This window comes from Podarcis cretensis (assembly GCF_951804945.1).
Source record: "Podarcis cretensis genome assembly, chromosome: 6".
Classification (NCBI taxonomy): domain Eukaryota; kingdom Metazoa; phylum Chordata; class Lepidosauria; order Squamata; family Lacertidae; genus Podarcis; species Podarcis cretensis.
The window spans coordinates 99935849-99951044 of NC_137175.1; the positions used below are offsets into that span (position 1 = coordinate 99935849).

The window sequence follows — 15196 nt, forward strand, 5'->3', positions numbered from 1 at the left end:
TTTTAGGCATAGCTTACTCAAGACAGCGTACTCAGCATCAAAACACAATATAAAAAATTTACAATAGCAGCACTATTAACAATATCTTAAAACACAGGCCAAATAATTTGCTTTTTCACATTATCATGTGTAAGTGTTCTTAACATGTGCACCAATCCATTGATGAATGTGAAAATTGGCTTCCAGGTGGAAAAATCAAAATTGGAAACAGAACTGTTAGATCCCCAAACTAAGACTCTGTCGAGAATGTATAACTTGCTGTTGAAATGGAACACTCAGGATGAAATGGTGAAATCTGCTATGATAAAACGGGCACAAGATGTGGGACACAACATTATGCTGGCTTACTGGGAACAGTTATGGACCACAGGTATGAAGTTTACGGCATGTAATGCCTTAAGAGAGAATATTATGAAAATGATATACAGGTGGTACATGACACCAGTCAAGCTCGCAAAAATATATCATTTGCCCGATAATAAATGTTGGAAATGTAATGAGACTGAAGGTACATTCTTTCACCTTTGGTGGACGTGCCCAAGGATTAAGGCTTTCTGGGAGATGATCTATAATGAAATGAAAAAAGTATTTAAATATACCTTCCTGAAAAAACCAGAGGCCTTTCTCCTTGGCATGGTCGGCCAATTGGTGTTAAAGAAGGATAGAACTTTTTTTATGTATGCCACAACAGCAGCAAGAATACTCATCGCAAAGTATTGGAAGACACAAGATCTACCCACCCGGGAAGAATGGCAGATGAAGGTGATGGAGTACATGGATCTGGCGGAAATGACTGGCAGAATCCGAGATCAGGGAGAAGAGTCAGTAGAGGAAGATTGGAAGAAATTTAAAGACTATCTACAGAAATATTGTAAAATTAAGGAATGTTAGAAGGATGTTGGAATGAAGCTATGTGGTTTTAGCAGTAATGTTATAAAGGAGTATTTAAAGATGGATTATTAACAGGTGAGAATGTAAAGTTATAATATATTAAGATAAATCATTAAGATAAAAGTAAAAATGGAAAGGATTTGCTGAAATAACTAATTGAACTAGAATACAAAAAAGGGAGGTGTGAGGAGGTCAGGGAAACAAGTAAATGAAAGTCAAGATATGGAAAGGTTGATTTGTTTTTAATTGTTTTTACTTTTTTGTATTTTGTATTTTTTGTTTCTTTTTCTTTTCTTTTTTTATTCTTGTAACTTTTTTGAAACTTTAATAAATATTATTTAAAAAAAAAGATGAATGTGTGTGCTTGTTTATCTAAATTAATAAATATATATTGTTCACCTTTAATGACAGTTTCCAGAGCTGTTTTACAAGCATAATATGAAATGGTGATAAAACGGCCAAGTCAAACAATATTGTTTGTGTTAGCATGTCAGCCTAGGCAGGTGTGGTTCTGTTGTGGTAGTGCTCAGAGCAAATAGGCTGGTGCATACAGTCAGGTTATTTAAATGTGATGTTCTACATGTAAGCTCTTTAGCTGTACTCATTGTTTGTTTCAGACCTTTACTTTGGTCATACTTTGTAAAATGGCTGATCTTAGTGGGGACCATTCACAAAGCAGGGTTGCTTCCACTGGGAGCCATCTTTTATTTCAAACTAGCAGAATGCCTAGCATTGTAGCGTGAAGGGCAAACCTATTTACAACAAGGACCCTAGTTGCCGGCAAACTCATTGCAACACTGGAAACTGTTATAAACTAGATCAGACTGCTTGTCTCTCTATCTCAGTATTGCCTACTCTGACTGGCAGTGGTTTTCCAGAGTCATATGTAGACGTTTTTCCATCACCATCTGCCTAGTCTCTTTTTAAAAAGCAAACAAACAAACAAACCCAAAAACAAGCTGTCTCAGAAATTGAGGCTGGGACCTTCTGCATCCAGAGTGTCCCACATTCTGGACAGGTGTTGATGCATTGCTTGCAAAGTTAAGCCTTCCTACCCATTTGGCATGCCAGTTTAGTTTATTTGTGCATTATGAAGAAGCATAGAACCTTTTCAAAGCATGGACCATTGAGGACTTACTCCCTTTGACCCCTAAGGAGCTGTTGGTTTTCTTGAACTAGACGAGTGACTGTAGGGAGCCCTTTTTAGTCTTGCACCTACTATTCTAAATGATCATCTCACACAGATTCTCCATTGGACAATTGTGAGATCTTGTCAGTTAAAGTAATTTTAATGTGGGAGAAACTGCTAAAGGGAAGAGCAGGAATTGAAAGGTGCATACTTTGGGGGTGAAAGTACCAGCTGCCAGGAAGCAGACCCTGAGACAGGAGCCTTGACAGCAGGTGTTAGAACGTCAAGGTTATGACTATTTTTAGGGGAAAGTATACAAACATAGCATAGCATGGCAGTCTGTTTGTTTTGAAACCGCCTTTGCAAAAGCTATATGTAAAATATAGATTGCATTTGATGAACCAAAGAATAACTCAAATGTATCTGAAATCTTTGTTTTTATACATTGGTTAAAACATAACTGCACTTTTTATCTACAACAAAATGTTTTCTCTAAACACAGGACAAAGAGAAGATGGGATGAGGATGAGAGCCAATGTGGTGTACTGGTAAAGAGCGGTAGTCTCGTAATCTTGGGAACCGGGTTCGTGTCTCCGCTCCTCCACATGCAGCTGCTGGGTGACCTTGGGCCAGTCTCACTTCTCTGAAGTCTCTCAGCCCCACTCACCTCACAGAGTGTTTGTTGTGGGGGAGGAAGGGAAAGGAGAATGTGAGCCGCTTTGAGACTCCTTCCAGTAGTGATAAAGCGGGGTATCAAATTCAAACGCTTCTCTTCTTCTTCTATAGTTCAAATGACAAAAACTCTAGAACATATTTTATCTGATATATTTTTTGAGAGTCTTAGAAAATGCAGGTTTATCAACATCCTGAGTTGCAGCATTAGTGTTTTAGAAGGGAGGGTCACATTGTAAGTTCATTAGGTTTTTTCCTAAGGTACTACAGTATAGCTGCATAATCCTGAAGAGTGATGATGGTTTATAAATCAGTTGAATAAAACTGAAGCTACTGATATTTGGCTTTCTCTGGCTCTAGAATTTAGTGTACTTAATTCACATAGAAACTGCAAACTGCATGGTGTGGCAAAAGTGGATGGTTAGTAGTTTTCTTCCTCGTAATACTAGAATCTGTCCAAGATTCAGGACAGACAATAAGCAGGTAGTTAACACAGTACTTGGTAAGATAAGACTAGACCAGTTCTGTTATATTTAGTAGAACCAGATAATTAACTACTTGACAGTACATCATTTCTTGATAGAAATGAGACTGTAGATCACCTTCATTTGAAGTCTGCCTGATAATTTCTCTTAAGGCTTTAAATTTACCCATAAAAAGTGTTGTGAAATATTGTCTCAAAATATGGTTAAATAGTAGGGTCAATAACTAAAAGTTATGCATAGTTCTCTACTAGTTTGAAACTCCTTTCTACTAGTTGGACTTCTGCATCAAATCACGTTTGCATGTTACACAACCACTTGTTGCTGTATGACATTGAAACTACTAATTAGACCAGGGGTCAGCAAACTCTTTCAGCAGGGGGCTGTTCCAGTGTCCCTCAGACCTTGTGGGGGGCCAGACTATATGTTGCCATGATTATGACCCACATTTTTGGCAAAAAACCCCGTTGACAGTTATTATTTCTCTCGTGAGTGGGGGGTGGGGGGCTAAGGTAAGCGTGCCATTTCTGTCAGCCCTTGAGAGTGTGTGCGCATGGGTGGGTGAAGGGAAAAACCATTGGCCAAGCTAAGTCAGGCCAGTGCCGCTCAAGCAAAAACGTTCTTTTCCCTGTGTGAGGGGAGACAAGGTGGTTGCAGCTATTTACCTTTCCATGGCTTGCACTGTGTAGCTAACAAGCGGCCTCCCCAGCAGAACTGCTTCGGAGTGCAGCTGCCCAGGTGCTCCCCACTTCCTCTGGCAGGGAGCACCGCTGCCACAGACACCAGCGGGCGTCGCTCCCGAGGTGCCTCCGAGCCCCCGCTGTTCCAACTGCCCTTCTTGAGGTCAGTTGCCGGCAGCTCCATGGTGGAAATCTGAACTGTGGCTCTTTTTCCCTCTTCCCCACCCCACCCACCCAGAATAAAAGATTGCTGCGCGCACAGCGGACGGAGAAGGGGCTTGTCGCCAGCAGCCGCCCGCCTCACTTTTGACCCCCAAGCCTGGCTGAGTCGCAGAAACCATGACGTGTGCGCGTTATGCCGGCTGCCTGGTTCCCGGACTGTCCGCGGCCGGATCTAGAAGGCAATTGGGCTTGATCTGGCCCGTGGACCTTAGTTTGCCGACCCCTGAATTAGACTATCGGGTACACTTAGCATTCCTTTCAAAATTGGCAAAGCAGACATGGGGAGCAGCTGAAAGGGGAAGGGGTGTTGGGACTTGGTGATCTAGTTTCCTAGATATGGTGAAGTTTAAGGAGGTGGTAATTGCAGTTGTCAAGATCTGTGCAAGAAAAAGTTGTCATCACTCCATAGCTCATTTATTGTTACAGTAAATGAAGGGGATGGGAATGGGAACTTTTGATTTTGATAAAGCAGAACTCCTCCCATACGGCAGGGAAGGGAAAGGGGGTTGGTGAATAGTGTTCTGGCTTATTCATGTTGTGGTTTAGCATGATGGGCAAACTTCATGTATGTGAATAAAGATGGGAAGCATAATAGGCTCAATCAATCCATAGAATCTATTTATTAATCTATTTAACAAAATTTATATACCGCTTGATTATAGAGAAACCGCAACCTCTAAGCTGTTTGCAAAAATACTAAACATTAAATTTCCCATTAAAAACAGTTAGAAGCAGGTATTTAAAAGAAACAGCAACCTCTAAGCTGTTTGCAAAAATACTAAACATTAAATTTCCCATTAAAAACAGTTCAAAGCAGGTATTTAAAAGCATCAACAAGATTATTAAAATGAACAATAGCTAAAAAGAGATTAAACGCATTTAACTTCTACATGTCTGGATAGGCTTGCCTAAACAAAAATGTTTTAAGCAGGTGCTGAACAGATTACAGCAAAGCTGCCTGCTTGATGTCAATATGAGGGGAGTTCCGAAATGTAATATTATGTAGTACTTTTGAACAGTGGCATAGCAAGGTCAGATGGTACCCGGTGCGGAAAATTTCTTGTGTCCCCCCCACATTGAAATTCTTAAAAGAAGGAAAAATAAGATACTCACAGTGGAAAGTGTAATTTTCGGGTTTATTTACTTAACATTGTGAGCATAAGCACTTAAAACCGTTTTTTCCTAACTTTGTTCTCTGCAAATTTTGAAATCACATCATCAATTCCTTTTGCTACTTTGTTTTCAATTGACAAGATGGCTAAGCCAGAGAGCTTTGCCGATCTCAACCTGATGCCGTTTCTGATTCTGCTGCCAGTCTTTCTCTTCCTGCCTCTGCTCCCTGAAAACGTTTGCTATGCATCTAGGCCTGTGATATAGCGAAGGCCAAAGAAAGAGAGAAAGGGCTGGCCTTCCTGTTAGGCAGGGAGACGAGGCTGCTTCAGGTGCTAAAGTAGGGGGGCAGAAGAGCAGAAGAGCAAAACCCAGCTGGGAAAAGAGGAATCTGCTTCAGTCTTGCTCTGTCTTAAGGAGCTTCCCAGGACCTTCTGAGCAGAGGCACGTTAGATATGGAAGCTAGGAGCTAAATGGCACCTTAAACCTTGGTTATGGGCGCAACAACAGAATGTCTAGGCGTACTTTTTAATAACAAGAATACAAAGCTGAAAATGAATGAACTGCAGCTAAAATCTTATGTTTGTTTTTCACATGCTCTAGTCCTTCCCCTGCCCACCCCCCTAATATTCTGAAGAGGGTCTCTTCTCCAGTCTTCAGAGAGTGGCTGGAAATGGGGAGGCAGAAAAAGGTCCTCCTTTCCTTCCACTCTGCAGTTTTAATCTGAAATCTTAGGTGCAGTACTGCGCCCAGAGCTCAGAAACTGCTTGCGCTAATGAAATTCCCTGTTGCAAAATGCGCCTAGAACAGTTTCGAATGCTGGCCCCAGACTGGGGACTGCTTCTTGGATTATACTGGTCTGTTGATTTTTTGAAAAGCATTCTTAAAACATCAGCACCAAATAGAATCTCTGGAGGAAACTGAAATCATTGGGAGATGAGGAAGAAGCAGAGGGGGCCAGGGAGGCTGGTGGGGCTCAAGACCAGAGTGGAGGGGGAGCAGGAGCCAGAGGCCAGGGGTGCAGGGAGGGTCTTGGCCAGAGCCATCACAGGTTGCCTGGGGAAAGAGTGGCAGGCTCTGAGCAGCCTCAGTTTTCCCCACCTGTGAAACTGGACCAGCTGGGCAACTGGCTGTCGTGTTTACCCCCGCTACAAACAAAAAGGCAGCACCAAAGGGAGGACAGTATTGTGACTTTATTGCATTGTATAATTTTTTAAAAAATGAATTTGTCATTGTTTGTCTTATTTATATTTATATGATTCTGTGTTTTATGTTAGAGATTGCAATAATGCTGTTTGTGATTATTGTGAAACACTTTGAGCTCAACATTTATGTTCAAGCGAAATACAAATATTAAATCAAATCAAACCCTGCTTTTCTTCCTAAGTTGCCTTTTACTTTGTATTTCTTTATTCAACTTTTTTTTTAAGGTGCAGAGGGTGACAGTGGACTACAGCAGCCCTGCCATGTAGTCTGCTTTCTATACTGCACAGTGGGCAGCCTGAGGGAGTAACATAAAACAACGCTGTTGTGTAGACCACTTGTATTATTATGCTCAACCTAGCAGTTCGGAAGCACCTCCGGGTGCAAGTAGATAAATAGGGACCGCTTACCAGCGGGAAGGTAAACGGTGTTCCGTGTGCTGCACTGGCTCGCCACGTGACCCGGAAGTGTCTGCGGACAACGCTGGCTCCCGGCCTATAGAGTGAGATGAGCGCACAACCCTAGAGTCTGGCAAGACTGGCCCGTACGGGCAGGGGTACCTTTACCTTTATTGTGGCTTGGAGGAGGATCGTGGCTGAGAATGGTTTACAACAGCCACTCTCATTTTGCCCCAAGGCAGCTTGGTGCATGTGGCTGAGAGGTGGGGGGGCGGTAGGGGGCTCACAGCAACCCTGCAGCGCAGGCCACACTTTCTCCCCACAGGAGAGCTCTTTTCATAGCTCTGTAACTGGAATTCCATGCAGGGAAGGCATGCCTCTGAGCATATACAGACCACAATCCCAGGCCCCAACACCCCATAGGGGTTTTTTTTGGGGGGGGGGGAGTGAGTGAAAAAGTTGCCTCTGCTGCCTTCGGTCCGCCCATCCTTTCTGCCTCACTTATCTTTGCTGGTTTGCCCCCCCCCCACTCCCTGCCCAAAGCCAAAATTCAAAGGCCCTAAGGAGGCCTACCCTGCAGGGCTGCTGGGAGTAACCGTCTGTCTCTCAAAGGATGATGGGGGCTCCCTTCTTTGATGCTTGCATGGCGTGTGACTTTTAAAAGCCCCTTTTCACATGACACTGTGCCAGGACTGGGGCCTCTCACACCCCCACTTCTCTCTTTTCTGGGGACAGGACTCCTTGCTGCAAGGCCGGCGAAAGGGGAGAATTGCAAAGAAACTGAAACAAATGCCTAGAGAGGCTTGTGCTAGAAGGAAATGAAGGAGAAAGACGCCGGGGGGGGGGCGGCGGGTGAGAGAGAAGCTTCATTTTGAAATGCACCATTTGTTTAAGGGGCATTTTTAGAAAGAAAGAAAGTTGTTTAAACACTAAGAAATGGGATGATAAGCTCTGGGGTTTGTGCCTCTTTATGGATTCCAAGATATCTGATTGTTGGAGTTCAGAGGAATCCCTCATCTGGATCTTGTGTAGAAATGAATTTTCTTCACCGGAAGAACGAGTTTCAAAGTTTTACTGCAGAACCGTCTTAAATACTAGTTACAATAAGATAAACATTACGAAATACCAAAGTAACACAATGTAAACAGTTATAGCTGAATCCACTATGGGGGTAATGGACCCCTTCAGGCTTCTCCCCACCCCGCCAACTCCACTCCTTGAAAACCAGGGAATCTGCTGAATTCCTTCCCGGTTCAAGGTGACACGCACACAGCCGGGCTCCCTGAGGAGGAGAGGAGGAGGCAGAGGCTGGGCTCCAGGGTCGGTGTCCTGGAGGTTTGGGCTGGTGCTGACCTCTCCCCACCCTCAGCCCCCACCCTGCCCCGCTTCTCCTTTCCCGCCAGGGCAACCAGTGGCAGAAGGAGCGTGGCAGAAGGAAGAAAGCAGGATCTTTCTTTCGGGGACCGGGAGCGGGTGCGTTCAGCCGTCACCCCCCTCAAGATGGCACCTGGCCCGGCCCACCCCCCTTTCTCCGCCACTCCTTTTGAAGGTTAATACCATTGGTCATTACCTGGACCAAAAACCTTTGAAATTTATTTTTTCAATATTTTTGGCAGTTTACATATGCCTATTCCAATGCAAAGTCTCTCAACAGAACTGAAATGAGTTCAATATTTTGGTTCTGCATTATGGTAATACTTTTTGAGGGATGGCATGGGGAGTGGGATGGTAAGAGTCTTGCTGAATATATAGTTTCAGGATTACAAATCATGTGTTCAGGGGGCATTTAATAGGATAGAAGTAAATGTCAAAGTCACTAAACCTGACCTAGAGGAAATATTATAGTGTGGGCTTCCTTTTCTTTTTCTGAGCGAGAGAATCACTACTTTTCCATTGTTTGGTATCCCAGTAAGATGGTTAAATGCATCCTCTTCTAATGATAATTTTGGATATGTGATGCTGAGCATCTAATTACTCCCACTTAATGTGTTATAGGAAATTCTTTTTTGACACCCTTGAGTCTTCCAGATTGAAATTCAGATCGGTTGTACTGTGCCCATAAAAATGGGGCACCTAAGATGTGAATGTGCTGGATTTTTACTTTCATCAACCCTTTCTGGTTCTAACAATTATTATTTTGTATTTCATTTGCAGGCAGGCAGAAGTCCTGAAGGCTGACATGACGGGTAATGAGCTTTGTTTTTCATTTCAAATCAGCCAGAAACTTGGGTGGTCTGCTTTCCACAATTGCTACCTCTGGATGCGAATGGGACCCGTTCCAGAGCCCTGTTTGCATCCTGAAGCGAACGCAACCCGCGTCTGCGTGGGTCGCAATTTGCCGCTTCTGCACATGCGTGTGATGTCATTTTGAGCATCTGCACATGCGCGAGCAGTGAAACCCGGAAGTAATGCATTCCATTACTTCCGGGTCACTGCAGAGCGCAACCTGAAAATGCTCAAACCGAAGCTACTTCACCCCGAGGTATGACTGTAAAATACATGAACTAGGATCAGTAAACTGTGTTTTTCCTTTAAATGTGTGCCCTCTACTTCTGACAATGCTTCTCACAACTTTGATATCTGCCCCCATTTCTGCACCCAAAACACAAGAGATGTACTAGCATAACTCGCAAAATAGTGTTCAAGAAATTCAGAGCTAGGATAATGTGCCATCATTATTGCAGAGTAAGCAAATTAATACACTGGCAAATTAATACACTTTCCACATTTCCTTCACCCTGAGAAGTTTCAGTCCAAAATCTTGCATTACAGGGTGTTTTCAGCTGCAGCCTTTGCTGATGTAGAAAGGAAAGTGTTGTATCTTGGTGAATCCTCTTTTGAGGAAATGGCAAGGAAAATGCAGTTGTTGTGCTATCGTAATTAAACCTTGATCTTCTTACTACTCAGATTCAAAGCTGGGTCCAGCTGAGGCCTGGACATCCAGACAGGCTTTGCAGGACTTATACCAGAAAATGCTGGTAACAGATTTGGAGTATGCATTGGACAAAAAAGTGGAACAAGATCTGTGAGTATCTTAAACTTGGGCATGTGCAACAGAGATCCCTGAAATTTTGGGCAGAATTAATGGCATATTCAGAGGATATTCTTTTATCTTTGAGTATGTCAGCTTAAAAAGTTTAACTGCTGTTAACAGAACTTTTAAGGTATCACTTGGGAAATTATTTTGAAAAGGTGAATTTTGACTGGAAATGTGGTTTGACATAAACCATAAATAATTCAGTGATTATTTTATTTCATTTTTTATATTACACGTAGCTGGTAGTAACATGGGACAAGTGTGTAATATAGTATTGAGCTAAATGTATGTATTGTTGTTTGGATGAACTGTTCACATGTGAAGCTGTTTTATTGAATGGGAGGCAGGGTTGTAAAGAGTGTCCCACATTGGAGACTAAACTTCTCTTTCTTCCTGTAGGTGGAATCATGCCTTTAAGAATCAGATCACAACTCTACAGGGTCAAGCAAAAAACCGATCAAATCCAAATCGGAGTGAAGTTCAGGCTAACCTCTCTCTGTTCTTAGAGGCAGCCAGTGGCTTCTACACACAGGTGAGTTGAGGGATTGCACTATGAGCATGGGGCATGGAAATGGCATAACTTCCATGGCACCAAATAGGTTTTGTGTGTTTCTTGCCCCCGCAAGATGTGGTAAAGACTACCAACCTAAACACCCTTAAAAGGGGAATAGACAAATTGACCAAGTTGTCAGTTGGTGCTTAGTCATGATGGTTGTATGTGACCCCACAGTTTCAGAGGCATCCATCTTAAAATTCAGTTGCTGTGGAACAGCAGTGGGAGAGGGATGCTTGAGTCTTCCCATAGGCACCTGGCTAGCTGCTGCAAAACAGGATGCTGGCCTTTGGTCCAATCCAGAAGCACTTGCCTTTCGTTCTTACATGCATGTATATTCCATTTTGCTTTTGCAATATCTCTTTTGTAGAAACATTAGGTACCCTATGGACATAACTGATACTGAGTTAGACTATTGGTCTGCCTTGTTTGACATTGTCTCCTCATAACTGCTTGCAGCTCTTCAAGGTCTGCCTCAGCCCTGCAGTCAGAGAGTTATTTAACTGGAAATGCCATGAATTGAATCAGACCTTCTGCATTCAAAGCATGTGTTTAGCCACTGACATAAGGCCTTTCTCCTAATATTAGCTGAGGAGAGGTGAAATGAGTTTAGAATGATACAACATGACCTCTGTGTCCTTTAGATTTTCATGAACTAAATCTTATATAGAAGTGAAGGTGGGATTAAGGATAGCACTCAAAGTTGACCAATTCCTCCAGGCTTTTCTATCTGGTTGCTAGTTTTGCTATAACTATTAAAATTGATTTGTTTCTAATTTTAGCTACTGCAGGAGCTGTGCACAGTGTTTAATGTAGATTTGCCCTGTCGTGTGAAGTCCTCCCAACTGGGAATTATCAGCAATAAACAGACGCACACCAGCGCCATTGTGAAGCCACAATCTAGCTCCTGCTCATATATATGCCAGCACTGCCTTGTCCACCTTGGAGACATTGGTGAGTACCATGAACACGGACAGTAGAATCTGCAGGAGGAAGGTATACATAAGCTGTGCAGTGACAGTGAAAAATAGAGTTTATGTCAAGTATTAATAGCAATATGTAATTGGAAGGAGAGAATAGGAGCACCTGCCAGGTTGGAGTAAACCAAGGCTCCTAGTCCAGCACTATGTACAATAATAGTTCACAAAACCTATTTATTTTAAGAAACGGTGGGCTGTAGCACATTGACTAGTAGTGTAGAATGTTCTGTTTCAGCAATTCTTCTTGATTTTTCAGCTCGCTACAGAAATCAGACCAGCCAGGCTGAGTCTTACTACAGGCATGCAGCTCAGCTTGTCCCATCCAATGGTGAGTTTATGGAATGCAGTCTGTGTGGGTGAGTTTGCCAGTTCTTGATCAGTTGTTTGCAGCATAATCCCACTGGTTCTGTGGAGCTTAGTTTCCATCTTCATACTCTACTTCAACACTGAACTCCATGGAAGAAGGATGTCCATATACCACATTAATTCTATGGGATTGGCAATAGATAACAGAGCTAAAATGTTCATACCTCATATCAACTGGATATTTATTTCATTATCATTCTTTCAATTTTTCTCTGTGTTTGATCCAGAGGGATCTCCATAGTGGCTTCCATTAAATAGTTTAATTGTATTTTATTATCTATTAAAACCACCTACATATTTCCTCCCTCTTCAGGAAAGCTCTGCCATTCCATTGCTTCCAGCCATGTCCAGTCCCCTGCTCAGGCTCTTCCTTTCTGTTCCTCTACCCCCTAAGTGAACCCTTTCTTGAATCAGAAAAAAACTTGTGTTGCAGCTGGAGATGTGTCCCGTGGCACAACCTGCTAACTACATGTCCCTTTGCTTCAGTAAGTTATAACAGGAATGTTAGCAAGCCAGTTTTTGAAGCAATCCTCATTATTACATTAGGACTGACCTGCTTATTATTGACCATGGTCAAAAACTGTTACTCCAATAGTAGCTGCTGCCTAGAATATGGTAAAATAACTGGGTTGTACTTACAGGGTGAGTCCTTTACTTTATCAGAAACTTTTCTTCCCTTTAAAAAAAAACTTTAGGTCAGCCTTACAATCAGCTGGCTATTTTAGCATCCTCCAAAGGAGACCACCTGACCACAATTTTCTACTACTGCAGAAGCATTGCTGTGAAGTTCCCTTTCCCAGCTGCCTCTACTAACCTACAAAAAGCACTTTCTAAAGCACTGGAAAGGTAAGGCTAATGTTTTCTAGGTAGTGAGATAACATTTATAAGCTTCAGGCTATTGCTACAATATAAATCTTTTCTCCAAGATGCTGCAATACTTATATATGTGTCTTTTATAAGTAGTTCTTAAAGAACATCAAGTTACAAGTAAGTAATTTCTTTTCCTCTGTGCCTCCTACAGGTTAATAGTAGCAACAAAACATTTATTCTGCCCCTGTGATTGTAAATTTGATATGACAGTGCCATTGAATTTTCACACAAATTAGTTACAGACAGGGCAAGGTTTTGTTATGTCAGTATACTTACGTTTTTGCAAAATGGGCTACAAGTATTTGCCTGAACACACAGTGGTTAAAAATAGAGGCGCAGGAGTGCATACAAGCTCTGCCGCCAGTGTCCCCACCCCAGACTCCTCTCAGACTTGTCAGAATTCTTTATCATGTGACTGAAACCACCTTGGTTGTGCTGGCCAGTGATCTCCCATGGGCTAGGGACAGAGGTGAAAGCTGTTCCCTGGTTCTGGATTTCTCAACAGCTTTTGATACCAACATAGACTTCCTAAAAACCTCAACAACTTTGACTCCCTAAAAAAAAACACTCAGCCACTTTGGTAGATCACTGCCAGTTTTTTAATAGTGGGAATAGATTTCAGTCTCTTGAAAGTTGGACATGTCTGATCTATATGAACCCGCTGGAGAGATAATCAGGGAGTTTGGGCTGGGTGCTCACCAGTACGCAGATGAATCCCAGCTGGACCTCTCGTTTAAATTGGAACCAGTGAAGGTTAAGAACATCCTGTGTGAGTGTCTGGAGGTGGTTGGAGGATGGATGGTGGTTAACGGATTGAGGTTGATTCCCGACAAGACAGAAGTACTGTTTCCGGGGGTCAGGTGTGGAGGACTCCCCGGTCCTGAATGGGGGTCACTGTGTCCTTGAAGGACCAGGTCCATAGCCTGGGGGTCATTTTGGACTTGCAGCTGTCCTTGGAGTTGCAGGTTAATTTTGTGTCTAGGATGGCTGTCTACCAGCTCCATCTGGTACGCCAGCTGAGACCCTGCTTGCCTGTGCTTTGTCTCAGTGCACTCTGTGTGGGGCTACCTTTGAAGGTGACTCAGAAACTACAACTAATCCAGAATGCGGCAGCTGGACTGGTGACTGGGAGCTTGCTTTTCACCTTCCTAACTCCATTGCCACTTTCTCCCCCGTGTCCATCCTTCCTCTCCTTTCTTTTGTGCAATTCCATTGTGCACAAACCACCCCCATAGTAACTTCCTGCATCTTTCTCCCCCATACACAATGCAACCACTAAGCACCATTTTCACCTTCCACCAAGTTATGAAGCCACCACCCCATCCTGTTCTTCAGCCGCTTTCATGCCCCTGCTTTCATCTTCAGCCCCATGCCCATTCCCCCTACTCATTTTTTTCAAGCCCCCATTGTATCCTCTTTCTCACATTTCCCCTCCACACTCCTTTTTTCAAGTCTTCCTTACAGAGATTACCCCATTTTTTTGTCTTCTCCCTCATATTTTGCTGCCCCCCCGTGTGTGCGCGTTTGTGTGTGTGCGCGCACACACACATAACACAATCACTTTCACCCTCTTCTATTTCTTCCTTCCTCCTTTCTTACCTGTCCCTGGCACCCCCATTTCCATACTTCTTCCTGTTCCCTTCTGTGCAGCCTTCTTCATGCATGCACACAATACTGGCATATGTCACTGTATCCTTAAGATTAATAGAATATTAGCTTGTTCATTTAGAGAAGGTTAAGTTCAGCTGATGTTGGCATTCATCTGTCTTGAGGGACAATGGAGTGCACTTCCAGGGGTGAAGTCAAACTGCTGGAGAATCACAGAGTCTTTTGTAGCTGCGGAGACCAGTAACTTGCGGAGACCAGAGCCAGTGTGGTGTAGTGGTTAAGAGTGGTGGACTTGCAATCTGGGGAACTGGGTTCGCGTCTCCACTCTTCCACATGCATCTGCTGGGTGACCTTGGGCCAGTCACACTTCTTTGAAGTCTCTCAGCCCCACTCACCTCACAGAGTGTTTGCTGTGGGGGAGGAAGGGAAAGGAGAATGTGAGCCGCTTTGAGACTGCTTAGGGTAGTGATAAAGCGGGATATCAAATCCAAACTCTTCTTCTTCCTCTTCCTCTTGTAACTGCTTGCTTCCACATTGTTTTGGTGTGTTAGCAGCACCAAAGTGACCTCGTTGGGGCACAAGCTATATCTTCTAAATTATTTCATTGAATCTGGAACTTCATGTATGAAGACAACACATGATACCAGGAGTGAAAAATGTGTGGGAAGGTACTATGGAATATTTGGGTGGAAGGGTATATCCTCACAGCTCCTTCATGCCCCTCCCATATTCTCAGGGTCTTGCTTTATACAAACCTCTGCTGCCATTTTAAAACCTGCCTTATCTTTTGCTTCCCCTCCACTACCCTGACTTCATGCAAATCCAGGATTGTGATGTAACACTCCAAATCCTCCAAAGGGGATGGCACAATTACAGCTTTATATTTTTATGTCTGTAGGAAGATTGGTAAATGCACAAACTTGTCTATATGAATATATTTCCACCTACTTACTTGCATTTCCAAGTGGTGTACATAAAAACAATCCACAGAAAAT

General features: G+C 43.1%; 1 protein-coding gene across 2 annotated transcripts in view; it reads left to right on the top strand.

The window, feature by feature from the left end:
- SMG7 (SMG7 nonsense mediated mRNA decay factor) overlaps positions 1 to 15196 on the top strand; it is a 63737-nt gene that overhangs the window by 10576 nt on the left and 37965 nt on the right. For both annotated transcript variants that reach the window (XM_079981176.1, XM_079981177.1), the window contains exons 2-7: positions 8942 to 8973; positions 9695 to 9812; positions 10224 to 10356; positions 11160 to 11331; positions 11614 to 11685; positions 12419 to 12569. In XM_079981176.1, coding sequence (XP_079837302.1) covers positions 8942 to 8973; positions 9695 to 9812; positions 10224 to 10356; positions 11160 to 11331; positions 11614 to 11685; positions 12419 to 12569 — 678 coding nt within the window. The remainder of the gene's footprint in view (positions 1 to 8941; positions 8974 to 9694; positions 9813 to 10223; positions 10357 to 11159; positions 11332 to 11613; positions 11686 to 12418; positions 12570 to 15196) is intronic.